Here is a 27,671-nt window from a genome sequence, read left to right as displayed (position 1 = left end):
AAGTCGAGCATAACTTTATTAATAACGTTTTTTTTTGTTACTTTAATGTCTTATTTACAAAAATTAATAACATGAACTTAAATTTTAAGTTGAAAATGAATATTTGATTTTCAAATATATTTTATTATTTAATAATTATTATATAGTAATTGAGTAAATTTTGTAAAAATTTATGCAAAAGTGAATAGATATCCTATTCCAGTTATGTGGAATTAGAATTACAAGTTGGGAAAATTATAATCAGAATTACTTCATTCAAAACAAAATAACTCAATTCTATTATTAAGGTTATCATTAATCATTAACGATATTATTTTAATATGATCAAATTGATCTTCATTTCTACGTAAAATATGTCGTACATATTGGATTAAAATTTTATACCATAATCTTATTTTGTAACTTTACTTTGCATAATTTAATGTGTGAGAAATAGAATGTGAGAAATATTAAAATTCATTTAATCTTTTTAATACTTTGATAGATATTAAAACAATGAACATATAAATCTTGCGGAAACTTTTAATGCAAAATTGTGTTGCAAGTACGTTTTTTTTAACTAATTCTATCGTCATTTTCCGAGAACTTTTGTGACATCTATGATTGCCATAGTTGATAGATATATAATTTTATAGTAATTTGTAATTATTCATTCGATTATAATGCATTAAAGTTTATGCAATTCTTAATAACAAGTAACTAAAAACTATCTGTTATATATAATTATGCAATTTTTATGAAGAATATTAATGATTTCTTGTTAAAATAGGATGATACATTGGTATTTGAAAAAACCAGAAATTTTTCTGAGTTGTGGTTTCCAAGTTATTGAAAAAATGTACTTAAAGTTAATAACACGATACAGATCGTGTACTTTTCTATTAACACTTATTGTTTTTATATTGTACTTTGTTCGTTTACAATATTTTGAAATAAACGAAGGATATTATGATAAAGTATTCCAAGATCATAAATAAAAAAAATATTGTTAATCATCTGAAAAATTGAATGATAATAAATTATTGCAAATCATTATACCGGGTCAAATAACTAACCTTCTGTGCTGCTTTTTGCAAAAAGAAGAAATCCAATCAAACAAATGCATAAAAACGTATATAATAAAATAAAAATAAACCAAATATATAAATATTATAAATAGACAAAAAAATTAATTATAAATATTAGTTAATTAGTTAATTATAAATACAGTTGCTAATTTCAAATAAAAATTTATTTATTATTACAAATTATTATACCATACAAGTATAGCCATTTTGTACTGTTTTTTAATTGAAAATATAAGATGCAAGTATAAAACTGTTGTAAAAAAAAACAAAATAAAAAAATATAAATATATTGGGTTATATAATTTTAAATCAGTAGTTTACTATTTACTGAATACCTCAAGAGTAAATACAATATTGATAATGCAATATTATACTAGTAAATTTTATTTATAATTAGTACAAATCAATGCTATATATATATATATATATATATATATATATATAGGTAGGGTAGAGCGGGGCTAGTTGAGCATAGGGGCAAGTTGAGCAATCGAAATATATCGAAAACTATTCACCGTCCGTTTAGGCATTATATGGCGGAAAGATAGAAGTTTTGGAGAAATAAACATCCCGCGATCGCTAGTGGCCGCTGGACAAATGAGTGAGGCTCACGGGCGTTTTGTTTATTTTGAGACCAAAAAGTAAAAAAGTAATTCATCACGAGTTTTCGTCTGGTTTAGTCAAATGTTATTTATTTTTAATCTGGTAAGCGTTATTCTTCCATATAATTAAAGTACTTTTAATATGCACAGAGATTCTGGGTATAATTCTCACGGGTTTTTTTATAAACTCACTTTTATTTTGAAATTCCGAGTTGGGGTTAGTTGAGCATAGTTGCTAAACTTATTCTGTCACTAAGACAATTACCATTAACTTCCAGAAATTATTATTTTTAAGATTTAAGCTAAGTCTATGAGTAATAATATAAAGAAATAATGATTTTAAACAAAAATACTGAATATAATGGTAAATTAATTCCTAAGATACGATATTATTTTGTCGATTCTACATTTCGTTAATTATTCAAAGCAAATTACTATAAGTTTTGTTTTCTCTGTCAATAAAGACTATAAATATAAAATTGGTTATTAAAAACTTATATTATTTCATCACTAATCGACATTGAACCTATGATTTCATTATAATTTCTTAGTGCTCAACTTGCCCCACCTATGGGGTACATTGAGCATACTTGACTTTTTGCATTTAAACAGCTGTAGCTTTTAAATTTTACTTGTTACCAAAAAATAGTATTAACACTTTTGTTAAGAGATGACCAACAAATCCATTAAGCCATATAGCAATTTATTGAGACTTTTCATTGAGGAGCTACATCCGTTTAAGTAAAAATTTGCTCAACTAGCCCCGCCCTACCCTATATATATAGGTATAAAAATTAATACGTTTGATCATTCTATTTAAATTTATATTAAAATTAGACTTAATTTCTGTAGTAAACCTTTTTTACTCAAACGATGATAAATCGATATTTTTTTAATTTGCATATCAATTAATAAGTATATTTAGCGTGAAATTAAAATAAAATTAAAAATGCATTTTGGGGTGGAATAAATTTAAATCAATCGTAAAAAAGAATTATTATGGACCAAAAATTAATAGATTTTTACATCTGTTTCTTAAGTTTGGCATATAATTATCTATCATAATAACTTTTGAATAAATAAAAAAATAGTGATATTAAATCTATATTTAATACACCCTTTACATCCTAAGAAAAAATGTGAATGAAATAAATATTGTATGTAATTATAGAACATATATCAATAATAATAATTTTCGTGCTAATACGAGAGGTTTAAAACTATATTAATGCATTGTTAACAATATTTTTTGAGCATGTAATTAATAAATTGGAATATGATCAAACAAATCGTAATTTTCTAAAAACTAAATCCGTAAAATATAGAATTTCCTTAAAATTATATCAACTATTCAAATATACAGTGGATCAAAATTTAATTAAACGTTAAATTTTCATAATTTAAGTTATTATGAAAAATTATTAAAATTAATTTGAAATTAATTAAAATACGGTTTATTATTTTTCATTTTAATTAAGAATTATTCCTAGTAGATACGTAGTAGATACGTAGCTGGGTGTTGCTACTATTTTCTAGTAAATATTGTTTTCACATGTAATAGTTGACATGCAACACATATTGTTAACAGTCTCTGCTTAAAAAACAAATTGCAGAATGAAAAAAAAAATTAACAAAGTTATATAATTGATATTATATATATATATATATATATATATATATATATTAAGTGAATATGAGTTATAAATACAGAGTTTAGTTAAAAAAAATGTAACTTTCCACGACAGATAAAATTATTGATGTGTTATATGTCGATTATGATTATAATTTTCACTGAATGCATCCACATGTGCTTCGTCATTATATGAGGCCAATGTCTAGGTCTAGGGCAATATCTTCGTCTTGTTTCAACAAAATGAAACGAGTTATTCAATTAGGTTTGTATAGGTGTATCCGAGGAAGAAGTGAGCGTGTCAAATGCTCGTGAGAAGCAACGGACAATCGAGAGAATCGGGTCGCGAGTTTATAACCGCTCTGGGCAGAGGTTTAAACATTGCAAAAATTGTTCAGACACGAACTCGATTGATGATTCAAAAAATTAATTTTTATTATTGTTTTTTTAACTTCCCGAAGGAAAAGTTTATGTTTTCAGAAAAAAATCCGATTCGCTAATTTTATGTTTTCTCAACGTTTCAAGCCATTCTGAATCGAATGAGACCAAATTTGAAAAAAGTATGTGTGTATGTGTGTGTGAACAGTTTTTTATCGTAAATCGACGTTTTCTCAAAAAACGGCTGGACCGATTTCAAAAATTTAAAATCCATTCGATGTATCTCGATGACAACTATCGTTTGTCAGTTTTGCTTTACGATCGGCCGAACTGTTTCTTTGTAAATCGCAAAAAAAATGAGAAAAAAATCGTCCACGTTTTAGCCCGCAATTTTGAATCAATTTTAAAAATTCAAAAACCGTTCGAAAGATATTGGTTGGAAATCGACTTGATTAGTTTTTGGTAAAGATCAGCCGGTCTTCATGTAATAAAGTGTTAAAAAATTTTTTCGACGATTTTATGATTTTTTTTTGACGGTTGATACCATAGTCTAATATATCATACTAAAATATTACGGCCCTACGACGACTTGTTTAACTTTGAAAATTCGTCAAAGTTTGCTAAAATTAGTAACGCTTTTTTCGCATTTGTCAAAATCAGACCTATGATCGACGTTTTCTTAAAAACATCTGAACCTATTTCAGAAATTTAAAAGCCATTTGATGTATCTCAATGAGGACAATCATTTGTCAGTTCTGTGCGACGATCTGCCGAACCGTTTCTATATAATTTGAGAAAAGTGTTGATGAGTGAGAACTTTTCGTCCACATTTAAGCTCATACTACCAAATCGATTTTAAAAATCAAAAACTGTTTGAAAGATATTAGTTGCGAATGATACTAATTGGTTTTAGGTGAAAATCTACCGAGCTGTTTTATTGTAATTAACGGTTGAGAAAAAAAATGTAAGCTAATTTCTATGGAACCTTTTTTGGCGATATATATCATGGGCTTATAGAATTTACTGAAATATTACGGCCTTACGACAAGTAGTTTAATTTTAAAAACTCATCAAAGTTTGAGAAAAACTTTTTACACTGTATTTTTATATTTCTAATGAACAAAATCTACAACCATAGTCAGTCCATTTTAATCGATTTTAAAAAGAACATGATTTTTATGGATATTACGCCTGATTATTATTAGATTTTAGTAATACATATGTAAACATAAAACTTAAAATTAATCATTATATGCATATTATAAATCATATAAGTAAGATAACAAATATAAAAAAATACTTTCTGTGCACGTTCTAAGAACTGTACAATAATTCAGCTGAACCTGAGACATAGAGAGATTAAAAAAAAAAAGAAATTTTAATTGTATTAATAAAACGTGATATATGTCTCCCGCAGGTATATTTATTTATATATAATGCATTTTCTGAAAGACTTCATAACAACATGACAATCAATTGTAGACAATATACAGAATGAAATGTTCTCATTATTTTATGCATTGCAAAAACGCCACATTATACATAATTTTAATAATGTACATAAGTTAATTATAAAGTACTTGACAATAAGTGTTACTTGACACGATGTTACTTGCAGCAAATGATTGATTTGCATAACAATTAATTGCAGTTGTCCCATTTCGAGTATGGAGTTGTCTAAGATTCGCTTTCGCAAATTTAATTCTATTTTAATTTCAGACAAATCATAGCTTTTATGTCTAAAAGCGAGAGTAACAGTAATATCAAGGTCGTAAATATATACATATAATACATATTTACTTGCATTTTCCTTATTGTTTGAAGATGTTTTAAAACAATTTATAATTTACAGAAATTAAGAGTTTGCTGCTCAACGTGGATGTGCCTTATTGGAATTGCGTCCTTAAAAAAAATTATGTGTGCCCTGATCCTAGTATAAGATTCTATCTATATACACCGTAAGTAATATTGTTAATATATTGCATTCAACATATAGTTAAATATATTATTTTTTTGTATTTAAAAATAAGTCTTTTAATAAGGTGACCATGCACGTACCGGTTTGGCCGGGACAGTCCCGGATTTGCATCTTGCGTCCCGGATTTTCCTAAACGCAAAATTTGTCTCGGATTCAGATTTTTTGTCCCGGATTATTAAGAAGTGTAGATTTAAAGAAACTGAATTTTTGTAATTATTTGATAATAAAATTACAAGACAACGATTCAACATTATTAAATTCAAACTTTTATTTACAATTTCACAAAAACTAACAAAAATTATGAAAACGAACTAATAAGTGGTAATTTTTTCAGGTTAATAATTAGGTAAAATGCACAGATATTTATACAATTCTCAAAAACAAAAGAAATTATAAATTGAAAAATATAAGATATAATATCACATCATAGGTACAATAGGAGTATTAAATATAATCAAATAAAAAGTCCTTACTAAAAGCCTGTCCTGATCAAAAAAATGATTCATTAAAACAATTATTATAATATTGAATAGTATATGCTATTTTAAAATTGTATTTAAGTTATTTAGCATAAATAATTCCCCTCTCCCCGTCCCGGTGTAGCATAACAAAAAATTGCCATCCCGGTTTTAACTTAAAAAAATATGGTCACCTTACTTTTATTGAATAAAGTAAGTTACAGTACACATATGAGTTTTTTATCAAATCATAGTACTATTACAATGTAATATTGATATTGCATTACTTTTTATCTTAAATTAATCTGCATATTATCGAATACATGCGATGAAAAAGAAAAACGATCAACAATTCTCCAAAAAAGATCATATTTTAATAACTAGGTAAAGTAATAGATATTATAATAATTCTTTTAAAAAGATAATTTACAAAAAATTAAGTTCATTTTCAATATGTTTCAAGTGCAGTTATTGCTTGATCAGGATATAGTTAACCTTTTTTTTATTTATTTTTTATATATGTTTTTTTAACAGCAATCAGAACCTTAAGTCCTATGAGCTGTTGAGGTGAAACTTCTCTATACTTCGTATTTTTTAGATGGTAACCCAATGGTTAATCCATCCATATTTGATTATTTTTTTATTAGAATTAATCTAATAGGGCTGACTTTTTATTGGTGCAGCAATGCCGAGCAAGGGCTATTTTCACTTGGAAACATATTGCTATCTATATTTTCAAGTGAAAATCGTTGTCACTGCTGCCTGACAACAGGGCTGCTCGAAGCGGGTATCGAACCCGGAACCTCTGGTACAAGTCCCGTCGCTCTGAAGCATTTTATTTAAATTGCAACACATTCCTGCTTTGTATATAATTGTGACTGTTTTTCATATTACGCCATCTTTTTAGAAATATTTTTATACAAATATGATGCACAGTTTGTCGTCAAATTCCTTCATGTTATATGATTTTAAATAATAATGAAAACTACAAATTTCCATTATATATTGCAGAGAATCGACATATAGAACCAGGCTCGACATGCGAGATCATGGTTCGTTGCATCGCGCCGGTTTTCGCCGGGACAGGAAGAACGTTATAGTAGTGCACGGATTCAACGGCACAGAAAGTAAAACGCCTATGACCTTCCTCAGAGATGGTAAATGCAGACACAACATATATCACTGACAATAATAATAATAGTAGTAGGAGAGTTGGTCACAATACTTTGATTTAAGTTTCCAACGAGATAATTCAATAGGCAAAACTTTTTAGATGCATACCGCGTTTCTTTGAAACTTTTGAATTCAATTTTATTTGCTAATTAACTTTCCGTAGGGCAAGTTAAAGCAATCGCAAAAGAATCGAAAATGAACATTTTTATATATCTTTACGTTTCAGAGGTTTCTGAACATTTTACATACCTTAGAAATAATGGATGTATATGTGTGTATGCGTGTGTGTATGTATGTGTATGTTTGTGTGTGCGGATACAAATATTCATTGACGATTTCGGGAATACGGTTTAACGGATTTCAATTATTCAAAAAATATTCGATTCCTACTAATAAGGAGACGTGCTGATTATTTTTGAGCATAGGCAGGTTTAGCCGTTTTGAAGATACGGGGCAACAAGTGCCAAAGACGGTAAGTCAGTTTTTAAGAGAACGGAGCGTCCGGTTTTATTAATTCAAAAAACATTTTACTTGTATTGACAAGATGAAGAACTGTTCAAATTTTTGGGAAGGAAAGTCCTGCGGTTATGAACTCTTAATAAAAATAACATAAAAAAATATCATTTTGCGGTCAAAAATGTTTATTGGACATGTGTACATCAAATTATCAGATATTTTATAGAGATTTTAATAATGTGTACATATTTTGTGTAAATTTTGTTTGTAAGTTTGTACGTTTGTGAGTTCCAGCAATTTGCCTTAAGACACGATGCCATTCACCCCACTAGTTTATTTTTAATTGGGCATTGTTGGGTAGTGTTGAGTTTATATTAGTTACAAATTAACCAAAACTTTAATTTTGGAGCCGATAAGTAGACCAATGTTTTGACAAGGCTATAGTTTGTCATTTTGCACATAAAATGCAACTTCACTCATATGTTGTTATTAGATTTTCTATCTGACTGCACAGCAAGCGCATAGCATTTTGACAGTTTTCAGTACCATTTTATATTCAAAACTTTACGTAACATAGTCTTGCCATAACATTGGTCTATATCACGGCCTTTTAATCGGCCCTGCTGAAATATAAATACAGATCGTAATCGAGCATCAGGAACGTTTGAAATATGTTTCACTTCAATTGTAATATATTTTGAACATTAGAAAAAATCAATTCTCAACTGCATCACTATGGGGATAATTATATAACGCATAATTAATAAAGTAATTTATTTCAATAAAAAAGTATGATATTCAAATGTTATAAAGTATATCTCAATAATCAAAACTAAACAAGTTATTTAAATTTCAAAATATATGAATAATCGACATTTTTCTTTTAGTCATTATGTAAAACCTTTGTGTCCAAGTTTGACTGTCATCTCGATATCAGGCAGTAGTGATCACATTTTTAATTAAAATTATAATTATAAAATATTATATAAAATACATACATACTAATTGAGTAGCTGATTCTAATATCTACTAATTTTTTTTTTAACAGAAATTAGAGCCTTAAGTCATAAGCTGTTAAACTTAAATGTGTCCTTACTTCGTATTCTTAGATCGTAACCCAATGGTTAATCAATTCTTATTTGATGAATTTTTTTATCATTAGAATTTATCTAATAAGGCTAACAGTTTTTATTCGAGCAGCTTTTCCGGATTAGGGAATATTTTTACTTGGAAACATATTGCTATCTATATTTCCAAGTGAAAATCGTTATCACTGCTGCCTGACAACAGACTACTCGAAGCGGGTCTCGAACCCGGGACCTGTGACTCATTCCAACGAGATAATTCAATAGGCAAAACTTTTTAGACCCATGTCGCATTTCTTTGAAACTTTTGTTACCAATTTCATTTGCTAATTTATTTTTAATTGGGCATTGTTGGGTAGTGTTGAGTTTATATTAGTTACGATTTTAACAAAACTTTAATTATGGAGCCAATAATGTTATGGCAAGGCTATGGTTTGCACATAAAATGCAATTTCACTCATATGTTGTTATTAAAAAATTTCGTAGGGTAGTTATAGTAATGGGCCAAAAATTGAAAATAATTTGTTTTGTTTTTCTCCACATTTTGAAGGTTTCCGCATTAAAGGTATGTCTGCATTTTTCCACCCATCTTAACCGCTTACCCAAGGGCCAGTCATAAAAAAATATGAAAAAAATATTTTAGTAGATGGTTTACCTGATCTCTGTCTATTCTACAGAACATAACATGTCATTGTTATACTGATCCCGTACACAATGAAAACAATTGTTAATAGCTGTCTTCTTGTCGCGTGACTTTATTATTCTTTTCAACGACATGAATGCAAAGTTTCATCGAGATGCACTTTCATTTGCGAACAATAAACAAATGTTTGTTCGATAAATAATAATGGAATATACCATATATTAGATGAAAGTCTGAAGTAATTCTAAAATGATGCATTACGTTAAGTTGGCAGATTTACTTTTGTGTTTTCGCGAAATATAAAAAACATTATACAAAAAATATCAAAAACATTAATATAAGTATGTAAATATGTCTATAAGTGAATATAGTTTCTGAGCAGAAAAATATTACTAGAAACATCAAAGTGTAACTACTTTCATTATTTAAAAATAATCATTATATCGATAAGTCACGCTAGTCATTAGGATGTATTTTTTATTTATTAGTTACCAAGTCGTTATCGTAAATTGTTTGTCTCGCCTCAAGCTGTTTATTAGTCATTTTACTTGTATGAAATAGTATTTTATTGCACTTAACATCTTGTAAATTAATTTTGCCCCGAGCATCCTCGGACAAACCAAGCATGTTAAACTGGACTAATGAGTCACTTAACACAACAATTTTATATTACTAGTTATTTTGGACATATTTTTTTTTCATGGCTTTTATATTTGCCTTTATTTTATACAATACTAGATCATTATATGAGAATTATGTTCATGGTCAGCAAAAAATGACCGCAAAATGAAAGTAAAATTATAAAAATAAACGCTTGTGTTTAAAAACATGATAAAGAAATGAAATCAATATGAGCAATCGGTCAAAAGTAGTTTAAACTGAAGATTTCATATTGTCGAAATAGAAAAAAATACCATTTTGATATATCTGCTGATAACACATTATAGTTGATAATAATTTTCGTCGATTAAAATAAATTAATTTTGCGAATATTGGATTAATAACTTGGTAGAATAATGACACTTGATTTTATTTTATTGATCGCATTTTAATAGCAATTAGAAACTCTGGCGGCCTATAAGCTATTGGGCTGAACCTTCTTACGTTGTGTTTTTTAGATGGTAAACCAACGGTTGATCCATCCATATTTGATTTCTTCATTATTAGAATGTATCTAATAGAACTGACTTATAATTCTATTTGGTGCAGTGATGCCTGTAAAAGACAATTTTTACTCGGAATCATATTTAGGATAAATATTCCCAAGTGGAAATTGATATCGCTTCACCACGATATCAGGGTTGTTCGTGACAGTGATTGAACGTTAACCACTCCCCCATGAAGGTCCTCAACTTGAAATTAACATAATTTTATTTCACGCAATTAAAACATAATATAAAAGTATAACATTGCGCATAAAGATAAAATTCAACCAGTTTAAAAACTTATTTTAAAGAGTTAGACCTTCCTTAGTCGTCAGCTACCAAGGTGACAATTTACAATATATTTTACGTTCATGTTCTGTTTAAACAATTTTTAACATTCTTCATAAGAATTAATTACTTTCATCATTAAAACTTTGGATCTTTGCTTCTTTTCATTTCAACCTTGCAAAACATGGAACATTTTGCAACTGGAGCAAAAACAAAGACTCTTAACAGAAAATAAATATATTTACGAGGTTAAGGTTTAAAGTTGAGGTTAATAGGTACATGCAGCAAGTCATTATATATATATATATATATATATATATATATAATTTCCCGCAGGGCAAGTTATAGTAATCGCAAAAAAATCGAAAATGAAAACCTAGCCGTTTCAAAGATACGGGGCAAAAAGTGGTAACTCAGTTGATAATGGTAACTCAGTTTTTAAGAGAACGGAACGTCCGATTTTAATTATTCAAAAAACAATTTACTTGTATTGACGAGATGAAGAATTGATCAAATTTTCACGAAGGCAGGTGTAGCGGTTTCGGAGATCTTATAAAAAAAGTAAAAAAAAATCTATTTGGCGGTCAAAAATGACCATTAGACATATGCAAAAAAAGTAAAAAAAAATCCATTTGGCGGTCAAAAATGATGATTAGACATATGCGTATCAAATTATCAGATATTTTATAGAGATTTTAACAATAAGCATAAATTTTGTTTGCATTCCTATGGGTTCCGTACCAATGTTTATCCGTTAGACGGCGACGCGGCGCTTACGCGCTTTGACATTTCGTCTCTATGCAGTTAAAGCAGTACGATTGATTTGAAAAAAAGTTCAAAATTTCCAAAATATGTCAAAATAAAAAAAAGTAATAAAAGTAATTTTTTGTCAAATTTATAGTTTCTCAAAAATTTAATTTTTTTGAAGTAATTTTTTTTCAAAAATGTTAATCGTTTTTAAAAAAATAATAATTTTTGGTACGGGAAGTTCCAGCAATTTGCCTTAAGGCACGATGCCATGCGCCCCACTAGTTATTTATTTATTTATATCATCTTCTCAGTTATCAAAGAAATCAATTGATATACAAATATTTTTCAAGGTAGCATATGCAAATAAGTTTGTGCACAATAACAGATCAATTATGATATTGATTAAGGCGATTATATTGATTAACCATAACTATTTCCAGCATATTTATCTCGAGGTTACCAAGTCGTGACGGTGGATTGGGAGCCTTTGACAAGGTTTCCTTGTTACTTATCAGCCTTATCTAATACAAAACTAGTCGGGCAATGTGCCGCGCAGATGTACTCTTACCTTATGGTAGGAGGCGGAAGAGCTAAGGCCACCACATGCGTTGGCCATTCCTTGGGAGCGCACATTTGCGGAATGATCAGCAATCATCTAACCAGGAAGCAGCATAAAATTATAGGTAGGAGATCTGGAATTAACATATTGACTTAATCAAGATGATACACATCATTATTAAACTTAATCAAGATGATACACATTGCTTGCAAATGAATTGGAGTGGCCATGTGCTTCAAGGCTCATTAGTAGAACTATTAAGGGATAAAATTAAAAAAAAAAAGATTGCGCGTAAGGTTCACGCTCGATTGATGTATAACTTATTTGCTACTGTACAAGATGGCATTTGAGTAAAAATAGATACATCATATAACAATTTTGAATAATGGTAATTAGTAACATAGTAACACTCGTGATGCACACATTTATTAGTGTCAACCATTATACACATTTATATAATAATAAATTACAAATTATATTTTTAGAATACCATGAAAAATATGTATAATATTTAAAAAGAATAATGTAATTAAAGTCTTACTTCAAATATGACATGATCGGTTTGTCATTGTAATTAGCATTTATAAATGAACCTTTATTAGAGGAATGAAGTAATTGCTAATTAATAAATTCTATAATATTTGTTTACACAGTGGATTATGTTAAACAACGCGTAAACAAATATTGTTTTCTAAACTTCACTAATCATATAATTGTGTCTGAAGAACTTCATGTAATTAAAATTAACATATATTCATTGACTGCTTGTATTTTTTTACTTTTTTGCTGGCTATATAATTTCATTCTTTGAACAGCTGTAATATCTGTCTTGCCTAAAAAATATTTTTCGAATATGAAACTACGAATAATATAGAAATACGGCACAAATGTTCAATTTGTTTTATTATTTTTAAGGAACAGGGTAAAATATTCTTCTGATTCAGGCATTTTTCATTAAATCAAGACTTGTACTACGATGTAACTTTGAAATGTTTATATATCTATGTCGATTTCCTTGTTGATATCGGTACGCATACAACGTTGATGCCGGTACGCATACAACGACAGATCTCTATTCACATACGCGACAACTAATCACAATCGACCTGTATAGAAATGATTTCATCGAGAGCCGTAACGCAATTCCGTTGCATTTGTACGGATTTACACGCTAGTCACGCCTGAAGAAGTTTTACTTTGAAAAATGATTCAAAATTTGGAATCTACATGTCAATAATATGGATAAAAATAATACTAAAAAGATAAAAAGTACTAAAAACATTAAACTTATTACAAACATTGTATTAAATAATAGATTATATAAAAAGTGTACTATATACTTTTAACAGCACTATAAAAATATTTGCGTTTTGATTATCATTTTAACATTATTCTTATTTGGTAATGACTAATTTATTTACATATTTAATTCATTTTTATTGCATTTGATTTTCTTTTATATTAAATCCATATTGCTGAAGAAATAAATTACATTGCTTAATATTTTATATTAATAATATTTTATATACGCAATATTTTATATTATTTTTATATCTTTTAACTTATAAATTTAAATTAAGAATTTCGTCAAAGTTTCTGCAAGCAGTTAGTTAAATTCAAATAAAAAATAAATAACTTAGCATAAATTGCTATATTTATAAGTGAACAATATATGCAAAAAAGACCTTACATTCATTCCAAAATCGGTCCTAATTATGTTTATTTTTTTACTGATTAGTTTTGATAAAATTAAATTATTTTAATTCGCTCATTTCATTTCACTTAATTTCATTAATTTTAATCATTCAAATAATGACACCACAAAGCACATCATTAGCGTTCGGAATAACTAGCTAAACTGAGGGTTACTTTACATTTTATGAATTCAATATTTATGTGATAGCAAGATATGCATTATAGACTTATGTAATAAATATATTTTTGATCATTTTAATATACACAACAAGGATTGTTAAACCTGATATTTTATTATCACTTATTTTGGACTTCCTCGTGGATTATTGGTTAAGCTATAAGATTTCCAGATTCGATACCCGGTTCAGCCAATTTGATGTTAAGCAGTAGTGATATTTACTTGAGCATAGATAGGAATGTATTTTATAGAGAATATACCCCCATCACTAGTATTATAAAAGCGTAATAATAAATTTATCCCATAGAGAAAATTAACCGTTGGGTTGCCTTATAAAAATGAGCCTTGTTTGAGAAAAATTAGCACAACATTTTATAGGAGTTTTAAGTTCTAATCGTTGTACAAAAAACAAAACCTCATACATGATTAAAAAAATTATATATTATTCATTCATAATAACTTATTATAAGTCATAGAATAAGAAGTTCCAAAAATTTGTCTGAAGGCAAGTGCCACTTTTACTGCTATTTAATATTACTCGAAACTGTTATTATTTCTATTTCTTCATTTAAAATCATTTTGATGACACGTCCAAAAGTCTAATTAATTTTCATTATGGTATTTACAATAAATCAATAAATTGCAATAAATCAATCTAGCGATAAGTTAATTGATGATTAAAATAATTATAAGTTTCTCATTACCCGACAAATAATACTTCTAATTCTTTCGTTTTGCAAATGCTGCTATGTTGATTACTAAAACAAAATATGCATTAATTAAAGTGTTTAGAAAGCGTTCAAGATAGCGGTGTGGTATTTTTTTTCTTTCTGGAAATTTTCAGATACACATCACTAGATCCATTCATAACTGGCGGACCAAACCTTTCATTTTGTAATAAATAAATAATAATTAGAGGAGACTAAATAATTTAATATTTAAAATATTTTCTTTTACCACTTGTTTCTACAATTCAAGATTTTTAAAGCTTATTAGAAAATTTTATTTCTGATTTTTATACTAAAACTTGGTGTTATACATTGTTTTTACACATTTTTGATATTTATTTAAATATATATTTAAACAAATCAATTTATTAAAGTTGCAAATAAAACAGACTTTGTTTCAAAATGGTTTCACAACCATGCTTCCACATGTACAAATGGAATATTTTTATACACATTTAATATATGTAAGTGTTCCACAAGATCGTGTATAATTTATTCGTCTAGCTCTTAGCCATGTAAATTAATCCATGCACATGCTTGTATATAGTGATATTATGATTCATTATTTCAGGATTAGACCCAGCCAAACCTTTAGTAGATAGATTCGGCTCAAGAAAATTTAGGTTAACCAGAGAAGATGCGCATATTGTGCAGGTGAATAACTTACTTTAAATATAAATTTGTTAAAACATCAGCATTATAATTATAATTAAAAATGTTTTGAAATTTCAAGGTAATACATACTAATGCAGGATTTTTAGGAGAAGAAGCTCAAGTGGGTCATCTAGATTTTTGCGTAAATGGAGGAAGGATACAACCGTATTGCAAAGGACACCCTATAAGTAAATATTTTAGTTGTTAATAGTTAATACAAACGTATACAAAATTAATCACAAAATGTCAGATCATACTAATATTATTTATCGACATAATATACATATATATATATATATATATATATATATATATACTTTGTAGAATTGTCTATAATATGACGATTATGACGACTATATAATATTAGATATGATATACTAGTAAATGAAACTTTGAATATATTCTGAATAGTTTTTACAAATAATGTCCAACTTATATCAATTCATTATCAAATCGCAGAATAAATGAATTATAAAAAAAATATATTGCGGAGTGTTGACTTGATTAATCGATAAATTATTTATGAATATGATATATATCTTATTGGATAAAATTATTCATTAACTAAACAATAACATAAAAATTAAAGAAATATGTTGCTTATTATTCATTATATCTTATAATATTTTCAATTGCTGATCATAACATGATTAGCCTTTTAACTAGTTAACTGTGATTGACGATTATACTCGTCTTGGCAGAATATTGTGCATTGACGAGAATATTTGTCCAGTGACAATTGGCAACTTATATTGCAATATTTGAGAAAAATAAAATATATACTAAATGCATAAACGAATGCAAGAACTTTTCGATTTTCATAAATAATCGACTTCATCAATGATAACTAATTTTTATCAATTTATATAAATTTTTAACTTCCCCTAGGGTAAAAGTTAAAGTAACCGCAGAAAAATCGAAAATGAAGATTTTTATATATCTTTACATTTCAATTTTTTTTGAACATTTCGGCATACCTTAGAAAAAGTAGATGTATGTGTGGTGTGTGTGTGCGGATACAAATTTTCGTCGACGATTTCAGGAATACGGATCAACCGATTTGAATAATTGAAAAAGCATTCGATTCGTATTCATAGACGTGCTAATTTGTTTTCGGCAAACGCAGGTCCAGCCGTTCCGAAGATACGAGGCAAAAAGTGCCAAAAACGGCAACTCAGTTTTTCAGAGAACGGAGTGTCTGATTTCAATAATTCAAAAAAATTTTTACTTATATTGACAAGATGAACAACTGATTGAATTTCTGGTAAGGCAGGCCCAGCGGTTAGAGACTCTCAATAAAAATAAGTTAAAAAATGTCATTTCGCGGTCAAAAATGTTTATTGGACACATGTTCATGAAATTATCAGATATTTTATAGAGATTTTAGTAATGTGTACACATTTTGTGTAAATTTTTTTGAGTTCCGTACCAAGATTTTTAATTACGGTACGGTAAGTTCCAGCAATTTGCCTTATGGTACAACGCCACTAGTTTAACTGTTTATTTCAAAAATAAAAACATTGCTTTTCGCTATCAACTGAACAATCCGATGTTCAATTGATATCATTTCAACAACCATGATTTTTTTTAAATTTTGTATTTCTTAGTATAATCCGTTACTTTGTGATTGATGGATATATTCGTCATGGCTCGATTCGGACGACAAGGCACTGGTTGATTAGGGCCTTTTATCAATTTTGTTCAACACTTATTTTTGGGCCATTTTATAACTTCCCGTAGGATAAGTTATAGTAATCGCAAAAAAATTGAAAATGGAAACTTTTATATATCTTTGCGTTTCAGAGGTTTTTCAATTATTTAAAAAACATTCGATTGCTGTTTATAAGGAGACGTGCTGATTAATTTTTGGCATAGGCAGGCCTAGCCAAAAAAGTCAATTTCTAAAAAAGTAATTTTTTGTCAAAAATTTATAGTTTATCAAAAATCTAATTTTTTTAAAGTAAAAATGTTAATGCTGTTACAAAAAAATAATTTTTGATACGAGAAGTACCAGCGCCCCACTAGTTGCATTTGCCAATTTGAAAACTGGAGTGTTAGGATTTTAAAATACTACCGCAAAAGTTCAAAATATTAATGTATCTATAACTGTATAAAATCCATATTTCATTTTGATATTGATATTAAATGTAATTTTATTCGAAGGGCGTTCGCGTTGCAGCCACTTTCTCAGCGCGTGTTACTTGGCCCAGGCCGTGAGGTCCCGCACACCTCTGCGTGGAGTTCCCTGCAACCGCGGATGTCCTCGCTCGGGAGTGGGTCACTGGATATCGGCGATTCTGCCAGCGCCCGCCGCACCACCCCCACTACCCGAAGGACATTCACACGAAATGTTTTCCATTGGGGAGGAATCAACAGATAAGTGAGTATTAAAGGACTTAGAAAATTCCCTGCCACGGTAATAATAATAGTAATATCATACAATATTATTACTATTATGAACTGATTTATTATGGTGGGGTAATAAGTTCGCACATGGGTTAGCACAAACTAGTCCTGGGTTCACTGGCTCGTTTTATCAGGCAGTTTTGATGTCAAATTTCCATTTAAAATTGTAGATCTCAAGTATGTAATCAACTCTCGCAGGTATGACTGCATATATAATAAAACGAAGTGGTGTTGGTATTTTGCCTTGAGGCAAGTTACATGAACTTCCCGATATGTTCAAATAATCGACTCAATCAATAAAAAATAAATTAATTTATGAGTGATTAAAAGCATTCCGAGTGGATTTATTACACATTTTTGAAAACGAACGAACACGTTAACTCGGAGTATTTTTTAAAAGCAAATTATCAAAAATCAAAAATTTTCATAACTGAACCAGTTTCCATAGGACTTTATTCGTTTAGTATGTTCATTAAGACCAAGTACTCTATCGTTATACCAAGTAAATAGTCTAATTTAAATTTTAACAAACGTCAAAAAAACTAATAATTTTTTCAAAGTTTGGTGGATTTTTAAAATTAAACTACTTGTCGTAAGATCGTACTATTTCAGTAAGTTGTATAAGACCATGATATATATCATCATAAAAAGTTTCATGAAAATCGGCTCAAAATTTTTTTCAACAACGAGTTACAAGAAAACGGCTTGATAGATTTTCACCTAAAACTAATCAGTATCATTCGCAGCTAATATCTCTCAAACAGTTTTTGATTTTTCGAAATCGATTCTGTAATATGAGTTTGAATGTAGTCAAAAAGTTTAACACTTTTTTCCAAATTACAAAAAAAAGGCTCGGCCGATCGTCGCACAAAACTGATAAATGATAGCCCTCATTGAGATACATCAAATGGCTTTTCAATTCCTGAAATCGGTTCAGGCGTTTTTGAGCAAACGCCGATGAAATGTCTAATTTTGACAAATGCCAGAACGATACTATTTTTTGCAAATTTTGACAATTTTTTGAAGTTTGACGAGTTGTCGTAGGACTGTAATATTTTAGTATGATCTGTAAGACTATGATCTACCGTCAAAAACTAATTTTTTATCACTTTATTACAAGAAAATGGCCCGGCCGATCTCCACCAAAAACTAATCAGCACGATAAATTTGGTCTCATTCGATTCAGAATGGCTTAAAACGTCGAGAAAACATAAAATTATCGAACCGGATTTTCTGATAAAAACATAAACTTCTTCGGGAAGTTAAAAATGTTAATAAATACTTCGAGTCTAGTTACAACTGGTTTAGTCACAACTACTGGGTTGCCATTCATTCAAGAAGCCATATAATATCGTCAAAACAATTACTGAATATCCTAGTGCATATGACAGATTGTAATTAGAAGCATAACAAAAATAAAACTGATTTATTGTGACATTTTTGTCATCATTTATACGTTTGAGGGATGTTTCATAACCAATTTATTTATAGATTTTTATAGAAATTATAGATTTTATTTGAATTATGATCAGTCTATTATAAAAACATTTTTAGTAATTGTTTTCTTATCTTCAGCGCATGGCTTGTTTAAAAAGTAACTGACTAGTTATTCTTTCTCACATAGTGGCATCATTCTTTCACTATATTTGATTTTGAACAGTATAGTTATTTTGACTTTTCATCATCTGAAGCCGCAACCCCAAAAGCTATTCTCACTTGACATCTATTATCAAATGAATTTTTTATATAACTCTGTTTGATATCAAGCTGAATTTTTTTTGAATAAGTGACTAATTGTTGTTAGAAATTTGATTATTTTCATAACAAATTATAAACGGATTTATTTCTTTCTTTTCAGAACTACCGGTACATATTGTGTAACATTTGATTATAACAAGCAGTGCCCGTTTGATTAACATTTTTTTTTAAAAAAAGTGGCAAAACAGTTGAGTGAATATTAAATTAAATCAGGGTTTAGTGTTTAGAAACTTTTAGATCTAAGTTCTTAATGATGACAGTTTAATATATAATGAAAGTGTTTGTACAAATAGTTTAAGATATAGTGTTAATAATTTATGTAATTAAATATTTACTAGAAATATATGTTCTCATGTGAACTTACCTGTATTTATATTATATATCATTACGTTTCAGAGCTTTCTGAACATTTTGGCATACCTTAGAAAAAATAGATGTATGTGTGTATGTGCGGATACAAATTTTCGTCGACGATTTCGGTAACGCGGCTCAACCGATTTGAATTATTCAAAAAACATTCGATTGCTGTTGATAACGCGCTTCGATATTTATCTCTATGCAGTTAAAGCAGTACGATTGCTTTGAAAGAAAGTTCAGAACTTCCAAAGTATTTCAGAATAAAGAAAGATTCATTTTCCCAAAAGAATAATCGTTTTTTCAAAAATTCATAGTTTCTTTTAATTTTTAGTTCTTTTTTTGATTTAGTACGGAAAGTTCCAGCAATTTGCCTTAAGGCACAATGCCATTCTCCCCACTAGTTTTGTGAATATTTTGAATTATATTTTAAATATACATAAATAAAATGTAATCGATCTCAGTCGAAAAATGATATTCAATATATATTTTAAACACTGGGGCCATCTGTTCGGTACTCTAAAAGCCAGTATTGATGCTCGCAAAAGCTTTGCTCAAAAATGAACATTAAAAAGAATTTTACAATTATCCAACAAGTTTTTTTAAAATATCTTATAAAAATTATCACCACCAAATTATCATGAACGAGTTTAGATAAAATGTGTATAAGCAAATGGTTACAACAATTATTCAAATATATTTCTTGTGAAGAACTTTTACAAATGAATACTAGATAGAGTGAGAGATTAAAGCTACAATTTTAATTGGTACACGAAGCATCTCGTATTTAAACTGATTATATTGCACTTTTCATAGCAATTTCATATATTTTTCACACGTCATTTTGAAACCCACGTTAATTGCCATGTCAGTCATATGCGTCTGACGCTAAGAAGTTCTACATGAGCAATGTCAAACATTTATGTCTGATATACGCGACGTGTTTTTTTTATTGATTTCAGCGTATTCTTGATACATTTTTAACTAAATTATTTAATAAAGTTGTGTCCACCTATATTGGTTAAGGACCTTAGCTCCGACATAGTCTCTCTTTCGTGGTAATGTTCTTGGGTGACACGGCTTGGACGCCTGAGGTGGATGGTTCCAGCCCAATAGTGGGTTTCTCAGGTTCATTGTTTTTTTTCGCCTTCTTTCGGCGTGTCACCGTTCTGTAATACCCAATCTCCCTATCGGTATCCAGGTCCGAGAAAGCATCATATTTATTTTTAGTGCACTGCTTGTCTGCACATCCATCTTTTAGTATGATAATATCTTGAATTTTTTCCCAGGCCCCTGCCCGAAAATTATTCTGCTTTCTGAAGGATTTTGCACACTGATTTTAAAGTTTATTGAAATAATATATAACTAGTTGGTTTGGTATTTTGCCTTGAGGCAAGTTACATGAACTTTCCGATATGTGTGAATAATCGAACTAATCAATCAAAACTAAATTAAATTATGATTGATTAAAAGTATTCCAAATGGATTTATTACACATAATTGAAAACGAACAAACACTTTGACACGGAGTATTCTCTAAAAGTAAATTTTCAGAAATCAACAATTGTTATAATTGAACCAGTTTCCATATGACTTTAATGGCTTGATATGTTCATTAAAACCAAGTATTCTAATGTTATACCAAGTAAAATCGTCCAATTTAAATTTTAACAAACGTCAAAAAAACTACTAATTTTCTTAAACTTTGATGAATTTTTAAAATTTAACTATTTGTCGTAAGGTCGTAATATTCAAAAAGTCGTATAAAACCATGATATATATCATCAAACTAAGTTTTATAAAAATTGGCTCAAATTTTTTTTTCAACAGTTAATTACAAGAAAACTGCTCGGTAAAACTATCATATCATTCCCAACTAATATCTTTCGAACAGTTTTTGATTTTTCAAAATCGATTCGGTAGTATTAGCTTAAATGTGGATGAAAAGTTTAACATTTTTTTTCAAATTACAAAGAAACGGCTTCGCAGATCGTCGCACAAACCTGACAAACGATAGTACTTATCGAGATACATCAAATAGCTTTTAGATTTCTGAAATCGGTTCAGGCATTTTTGAGAAAACGTCGATGAAAGGTCTAATTTTGACAAATGCCAAAAAAACGATACCAATTTTTGCAAACTTTGACGAATTTTTAAAGCTAAACCAATTGTCGAAGAGCCGTAATATTTTAGTATGATCTAGAAGACTATGGTATCTATCGTCAAAAAAATAATAATTTTTTTTTAACACTTTATTACAAGAAAACGGCATGGCCGATCTCTACCAGCTACTCATCAGCACGACTCCCAATCAATATCTTTTGAACGGTTTTTGAATTTTCAAGATCGATTCAGAACTGCGGGCTAAAACGTAGACGAAATTTTTTTCACTTTTCTGCTATATACAAAGAAACGGCTTGGCTGATCGTCGCGCAAAATTGACAAACGCTAGTCCTCATCGAAATTTGAGAAATTGTCGATTTACGGCAAAAAATCTATTCACACACACACACACATACTTTTCCAAATTTGGTCTCATTCAATTCAGAATGACTTGAAACGTCGAGAAAACATAAAATTAGCGAATCGGATTTTTTGATGAAAACATAAACTTCTCCTTCGGGAAGTTAAAAAAGACTCTACAAGTTTGTAAAAAGAAAAACACTCTCTAATGGAAGCTTACTTCCTACACATTATCAACCCCCATCCGGAGTTTGTAAAGAAAAGTATGCTAAAAAGCACTTTCACGATGAAAATTTAGCGTTCCGAACAAGATACATGTTATCTTGTAAGTATTAAGTCAGATTAAAATCAATACAGGACTTAATACTTATTTCACAAAAATCTAATGACACTTTCACTAAAAAACAGATGACAATCCTCTGGTCTTAAATTTATTTCATTGAAAAAACGCAACTGAAATTACTAAAAAAAACATTAAAATAAATAATACAGATATAGAAGAAGTGGAATATACAAAATACTTGGGTCTTAGATTACACGAAAAACTAACATGGACAAAACATATAAATGAAATTAAAAAGAAGACAGCGGCATTAACAGGAGCTTTAAGGATCTATTCTTTCGGAAAAAAATATTCAAAAATAATAATTGATTTCAAAAGCGCATATAATACCCATAATTTTATGCGGAATAAATACTTTGAGTGAAACAACTAAAGCTGACTTAAATGATATACAGAGAATAATGAACAAAGCAATAAAAATATCGTATAATTTTCCACACTTAACACCCACCAAATACTTACAAACAGAAACAAATATTTATTCAATAAACAACATAATAAAAATAGAGAAATGCAAATAAATACACAACATAAAATATAACAGAATTAAAACAAGTACAACAATAGGCACAAATCAAGATATACACGAACACTACACTATACTAGACAACAAAATAATTTTCACATTCAGCACAATAAACTGAGAGGAAATGTCACATAGAGCACTAGTAAAATATATAATGAATTGCCAAACGATGTTAAGATGACCAATGATAACGACAAATTTAAAAGAAAAATAAAGAAATATTATAAGGAAATTGAAAGCAAAGTAGGCTGAAGAGTTATATAAAGATAATTTAATTATAATAAATATTATATTAATGAAATAGCCAAATAAAATGTATTTATAAAATATGAAAACTGTTTTCATAATCTCTCATACCAGGCACATCTGTCTGTCTGAGATATGAAAATGATGTTATATATATAAAAAAACTGAAATAATAGAATCGTGAAGATATTAGATAAAAAATTCTTCATTTTCGATTTTTGGCCCATTACTATAACTTACCCTATGGAAAGTTAATAAATGAAATTAAGAATTTGATGCAACTTTATATATATATATATATATATACATCTATTGGAGAGTCCTGTCCATTAATTATTATTTAACTTAATATTACATTGCAAGTTAGAATGCAATAAAATTTACGCACAGGAACAGAATAAATACATATAATCATGCATACTGCTTGCATAAGGTAATAAATATTAAAACGAAGTTAAATTATATATGTGTTCAATTCAAAAAAATATTAAATTAGATTTTAATGGTTCATTGTGTTTGATTTTTGTTTTTTTTTTTTTTAATTTTATGTAAGTTTTTTTAAATATTATGTGTTCGAAGCGTTTGGAAGACATAGTAAAAATTTTAAATAGAACTTTTTTTTTCAAACTGAATGTATTTATATTGAAACAAACTTTATATATATATATATATATATATATATATATATACATATATACTCTCCTTTCGTTTGTGCGCAATGACTGAGAAATTGTATTTTGAGATTTAGCGTCGCTGTAGTATAAATCAGTTGCTTTTCAGCGTCCTCATGACTAGTACCTATGTCAAAAATTCCTTTCAATAAATACGAAAGAATTTTTTTTTAATTAAAAATTAAGGAAATAAAATATATAGAATCATTTTAAATAATTATATTTAACTATTAGATTAAAAAAATTTTAAAAAATGTAAAAAAATGATTTAATATTGAAATAAAATTTGAATAATTATATATAATTAAAATAAATCACTAATTAATTTTATAAAATTAATATATATAATATTTATATAAATCTAAATACAAAAAAGTAAAAAAATTATATTTATAAAATATTACTGTTTTAAATAAATCGCGTAAAATTCTAAAAGAGAGTTATAATAATTAAATGTGTGTAAGTTATAAATTTCATTATTATATGAATATATGATAATTAAATTAATTTTGTTTATAATTAAATACCTGAATGACTTATTTCACTATCATAAAAATAAACCAAGTTTATAATTTTACACAAAGTGGATCCTTAGAACAGAGTGATTTATAAATGGTCTATTGTTGTAAGTTCGAAAGTCCAAAATTAATAGATTATAATTAGTAGTCTTAAGAATTAATTTTATATTATAATTCTGTATACATTTTAAAATAAAGTATTTGAATTATATTAATTAACTTCCCGTAGGATAAGTTATAGTATATTTTTATATATTTTTACATTTCAAATGTTTCTGAATATTTAAGCATACCTTAGAAAAAATGGATGTATGTGCATGTGTGTGTATGTGCGTATGTGTGTACGGATACAAATTTTTGTCGACGATTTCCGGTACACCAAACAACTGATTTGAATAATTCAAAAAACGTTCGATTCGTATTGATATGGAGACGTGCTGATTAATTTTTGTCAAAAGCAGGTCTAGCCGTTCCGAAGATACGTGGCAAAAGTGCCAAAAACGGTAACTCAGTTTTTAAGAGAACGTAGCGTCCGATTTGAATAATTCAAAACACATTTTACTTGTTTGACAAGATGAAAAACTGATTAAATTTTTGGGAAAGCAGGTCCAGCGGTCAATGAAAATAAGTTAAAAAAATGTCATTTGTCGGTCAAAAATGTTTATTTGACATGAGTACATTGTATTATCAGATATTTTGTAGAGATTTTAATACACATTTTAAGTAAATTTTTTTGGATTCCGTATCAGGATTTAAATTCAGCAATTTGCTCTCTAGCTTTTAATATTTTTATGAAAGAGGCATATTATCTTGCAATATGCTAATGCTACTCAACAGAATATTTTAATTAGATAGTGCAAATTTACCATCCTTAAATTATGCTTGCGTTTTATATACTTAATTACATATATAGGCTATGTGTAATAAAGTATATATTACATATGTAATAACAGTCTAATAATCAGATGTAACATCAGAAACATGCATAATTATTTTTTTAAATTTTTTTTATAATACCTACGTTTTGATCATTTATTTATTATAATGGCATCTAATATGCATCATATTGCCTATTTTGATCATAGTCCTAGCTATAAATCAATGGTGATAAAAATAAGGCTGAAATATTGATTCAGAAATATAAAAATTAGAAAAGAAAACATTTCCAATTTGCTTATCCTAATATGAAAAATATAAAAATTAAGTGGTATAAATATGTGGTATCTATATTATGTATTAAAAATATTTAAATTGTTATATATATATATATATATATATTCTTGAATTACCTAACGAACATTTTTTTTAAATGTATTACATTGATTAATTAAAGCTCACATTCTAATAATATAAAAAAATCTTTCTAAATAAATTATGATACATATATTTATATAAATTTAGATATTTTTTTGCATAGTATAATAATCTAATATCTTCGTTTATTATATTATTTTAATAATAATCCATTATTGACGTAATAGATTATTTTAGTTCCACACACAAAACACACACACACACACACACATATATATATATATATATATATATATAATCATATATAATATTTAATTCATCATCATATCATTTTGTTCGACGTTGAAAATATTCTAGAAATGACGATAGCTAATAAACCGAGGTAAAATTTTATAAATAATTGAAATTATTTATTCTGTATGTTTCGACTGAGACAGTCATTTTCAAAACGAGCCTCAAAATATTTTTAATATAATTATATGCAATAGTAAATAAAGTACATAACAGAAATTAATTTGAGAAATGATGATAATTCCATCATTTTCATCACTAGAGAGCAAACAGATGACAAGCCAACTTTTTACCATGAACGAGTAAATAAGCGACTTTAATGCAGATTTTTCATATTTTAATTAAGATTATAACAAATGAAGCAATATACATTTCCTATTTATAATCTGATGATAAAAATTCCATTCATTTTTTGCATGATGATAAAGACTTTTTAGTGAGCTGCATTTTATAAAATGTAACAAATCCACCGTAGAATGTAATGTGAAGTTTTCTGATCGTTGCTTTTATTTCTGGTAAAGCACAATTTCCGCATGGGAATCGTTTTCCGTATTTCTATGTACTTTTTCTATATTAATAACTTGGCTTGCGTAGGATATATACTTATTAACTTATTTCAAGGTATTTAAATTATTTTCCTTTTTGATAGGCTAGATTAAAGAATCATTTCGCCATTGTCGCTAAGGACTTTAAAATACAGTTTAAATTTACGCAATTGAAATATATGATAAAGTATGAAAACTGCATTGATCTTATTTATTTTATCAATATGACTTAGATGTTTCATGTTACATATACTTTTACTTCTAACAATTCAATTAGTACCCTAATTACAAAATAATTTGCTTGAACGATATTACAAGATGAATTGTTTCTAAGCCAAATTAGGTTTATATCAACAGGGACGAAAGGTACAAACAAAACTGAAAATGTGTACCTTAACACACACATGTATATATATATATATATATATATATATATATATATATAGCAAAGTAGACAGATTTAATTATCTGTATTTCAGTCCCAAAAGGCAATTCGTCCTTTTGTGTTCTAGAAATATAAATAATTAGGTTATTACAACTTAATTATATATATCATATATATATATATATATATATATATATATATATAAATTGATAGTAGTGTATAGTGAAACTTTTACTATTTGCTTTGGAAAAAACTTATATAAAAATTTATTTCATATATATTCATCAATAATTCGCATGTTTTTGCAGAAATATTAAAAAAATCCGATTATACAAATTTTTGTACAATAATCTTAATTTCTTCAATAAGAAAAATAAAAGTTCTGATCAAAATGCATGTTATAATCCGGTACAAGATAGGTCACAGAAAGCACATAATACAATG

At 27.9% G+C, this 27,671-nt stretch overlaps 1 protein-coding gene across 1 annotated transcript; it reads left to right on the top strand.

The window, feature by feature from the left end:
• Positions 1–5,081: 5,081 nt before the first annotated feature.
• LOC113383629 (phospholipase A1-like) lies at positions 5,082–17,851 on the top strand. Its single transcript, XM_026621883.1, has 7 exons — positions 5,082–5,094; positions 5,530–5,635; positions 7,125–7,270; positions 12,094–12,336; positions 15,385–15,467; positions 15,547–15,655; positions 17,631–17,851. Exons 1-7 carry the CDS (start codon positions 5,082–5,084, stop codon positions 17,849–17,851), a joined length of 921 nt encoding a protein of 306 aa, XP_026477668.1.
• The last annotated feature ends 9,820 nt before the right edge of the window (positions 17,852–27,671 follow it).

The sequence above is a fragment of the Ctenocephalides felis genome, unplaced genomic scaffold (genome assembly GCF_003426905.1).
Source record: "Ctenocephalides felis isolate EL2017-DRISC unplaced genomic scaffold, ASM342690v1 CF-g0.4_SCAFFOLD_00845, whole genome shotgun sequence".
Taxonomy (NCBI): Eukaryota; Metazoa; Arthropoda; class Insecta; order Siphonaptera; family Pulicidae; genus Ctenocephalides; species Ctenocephalides felis.
This window is presented reverse-complemented; position numbering and strand designations above follow the sequence as displayed.

Coding starts and splice junctions, on each gene's coding strand:
- LOC113383629 (XM_026621883.1), top strand. Junction 5,636..7,124: donor AGATTCTATCTATATACACC/GTAAGTAATATT, acceptor TATATATTGCAG/AGAATCGACATATAGAACCA. Junction 15,468..15,546: donor AAGATGCGCATATTGTGCAG/GTGAATAACTTA, acceptor TGAAATTTCAAG/GTAATACATACTAATGCAGG.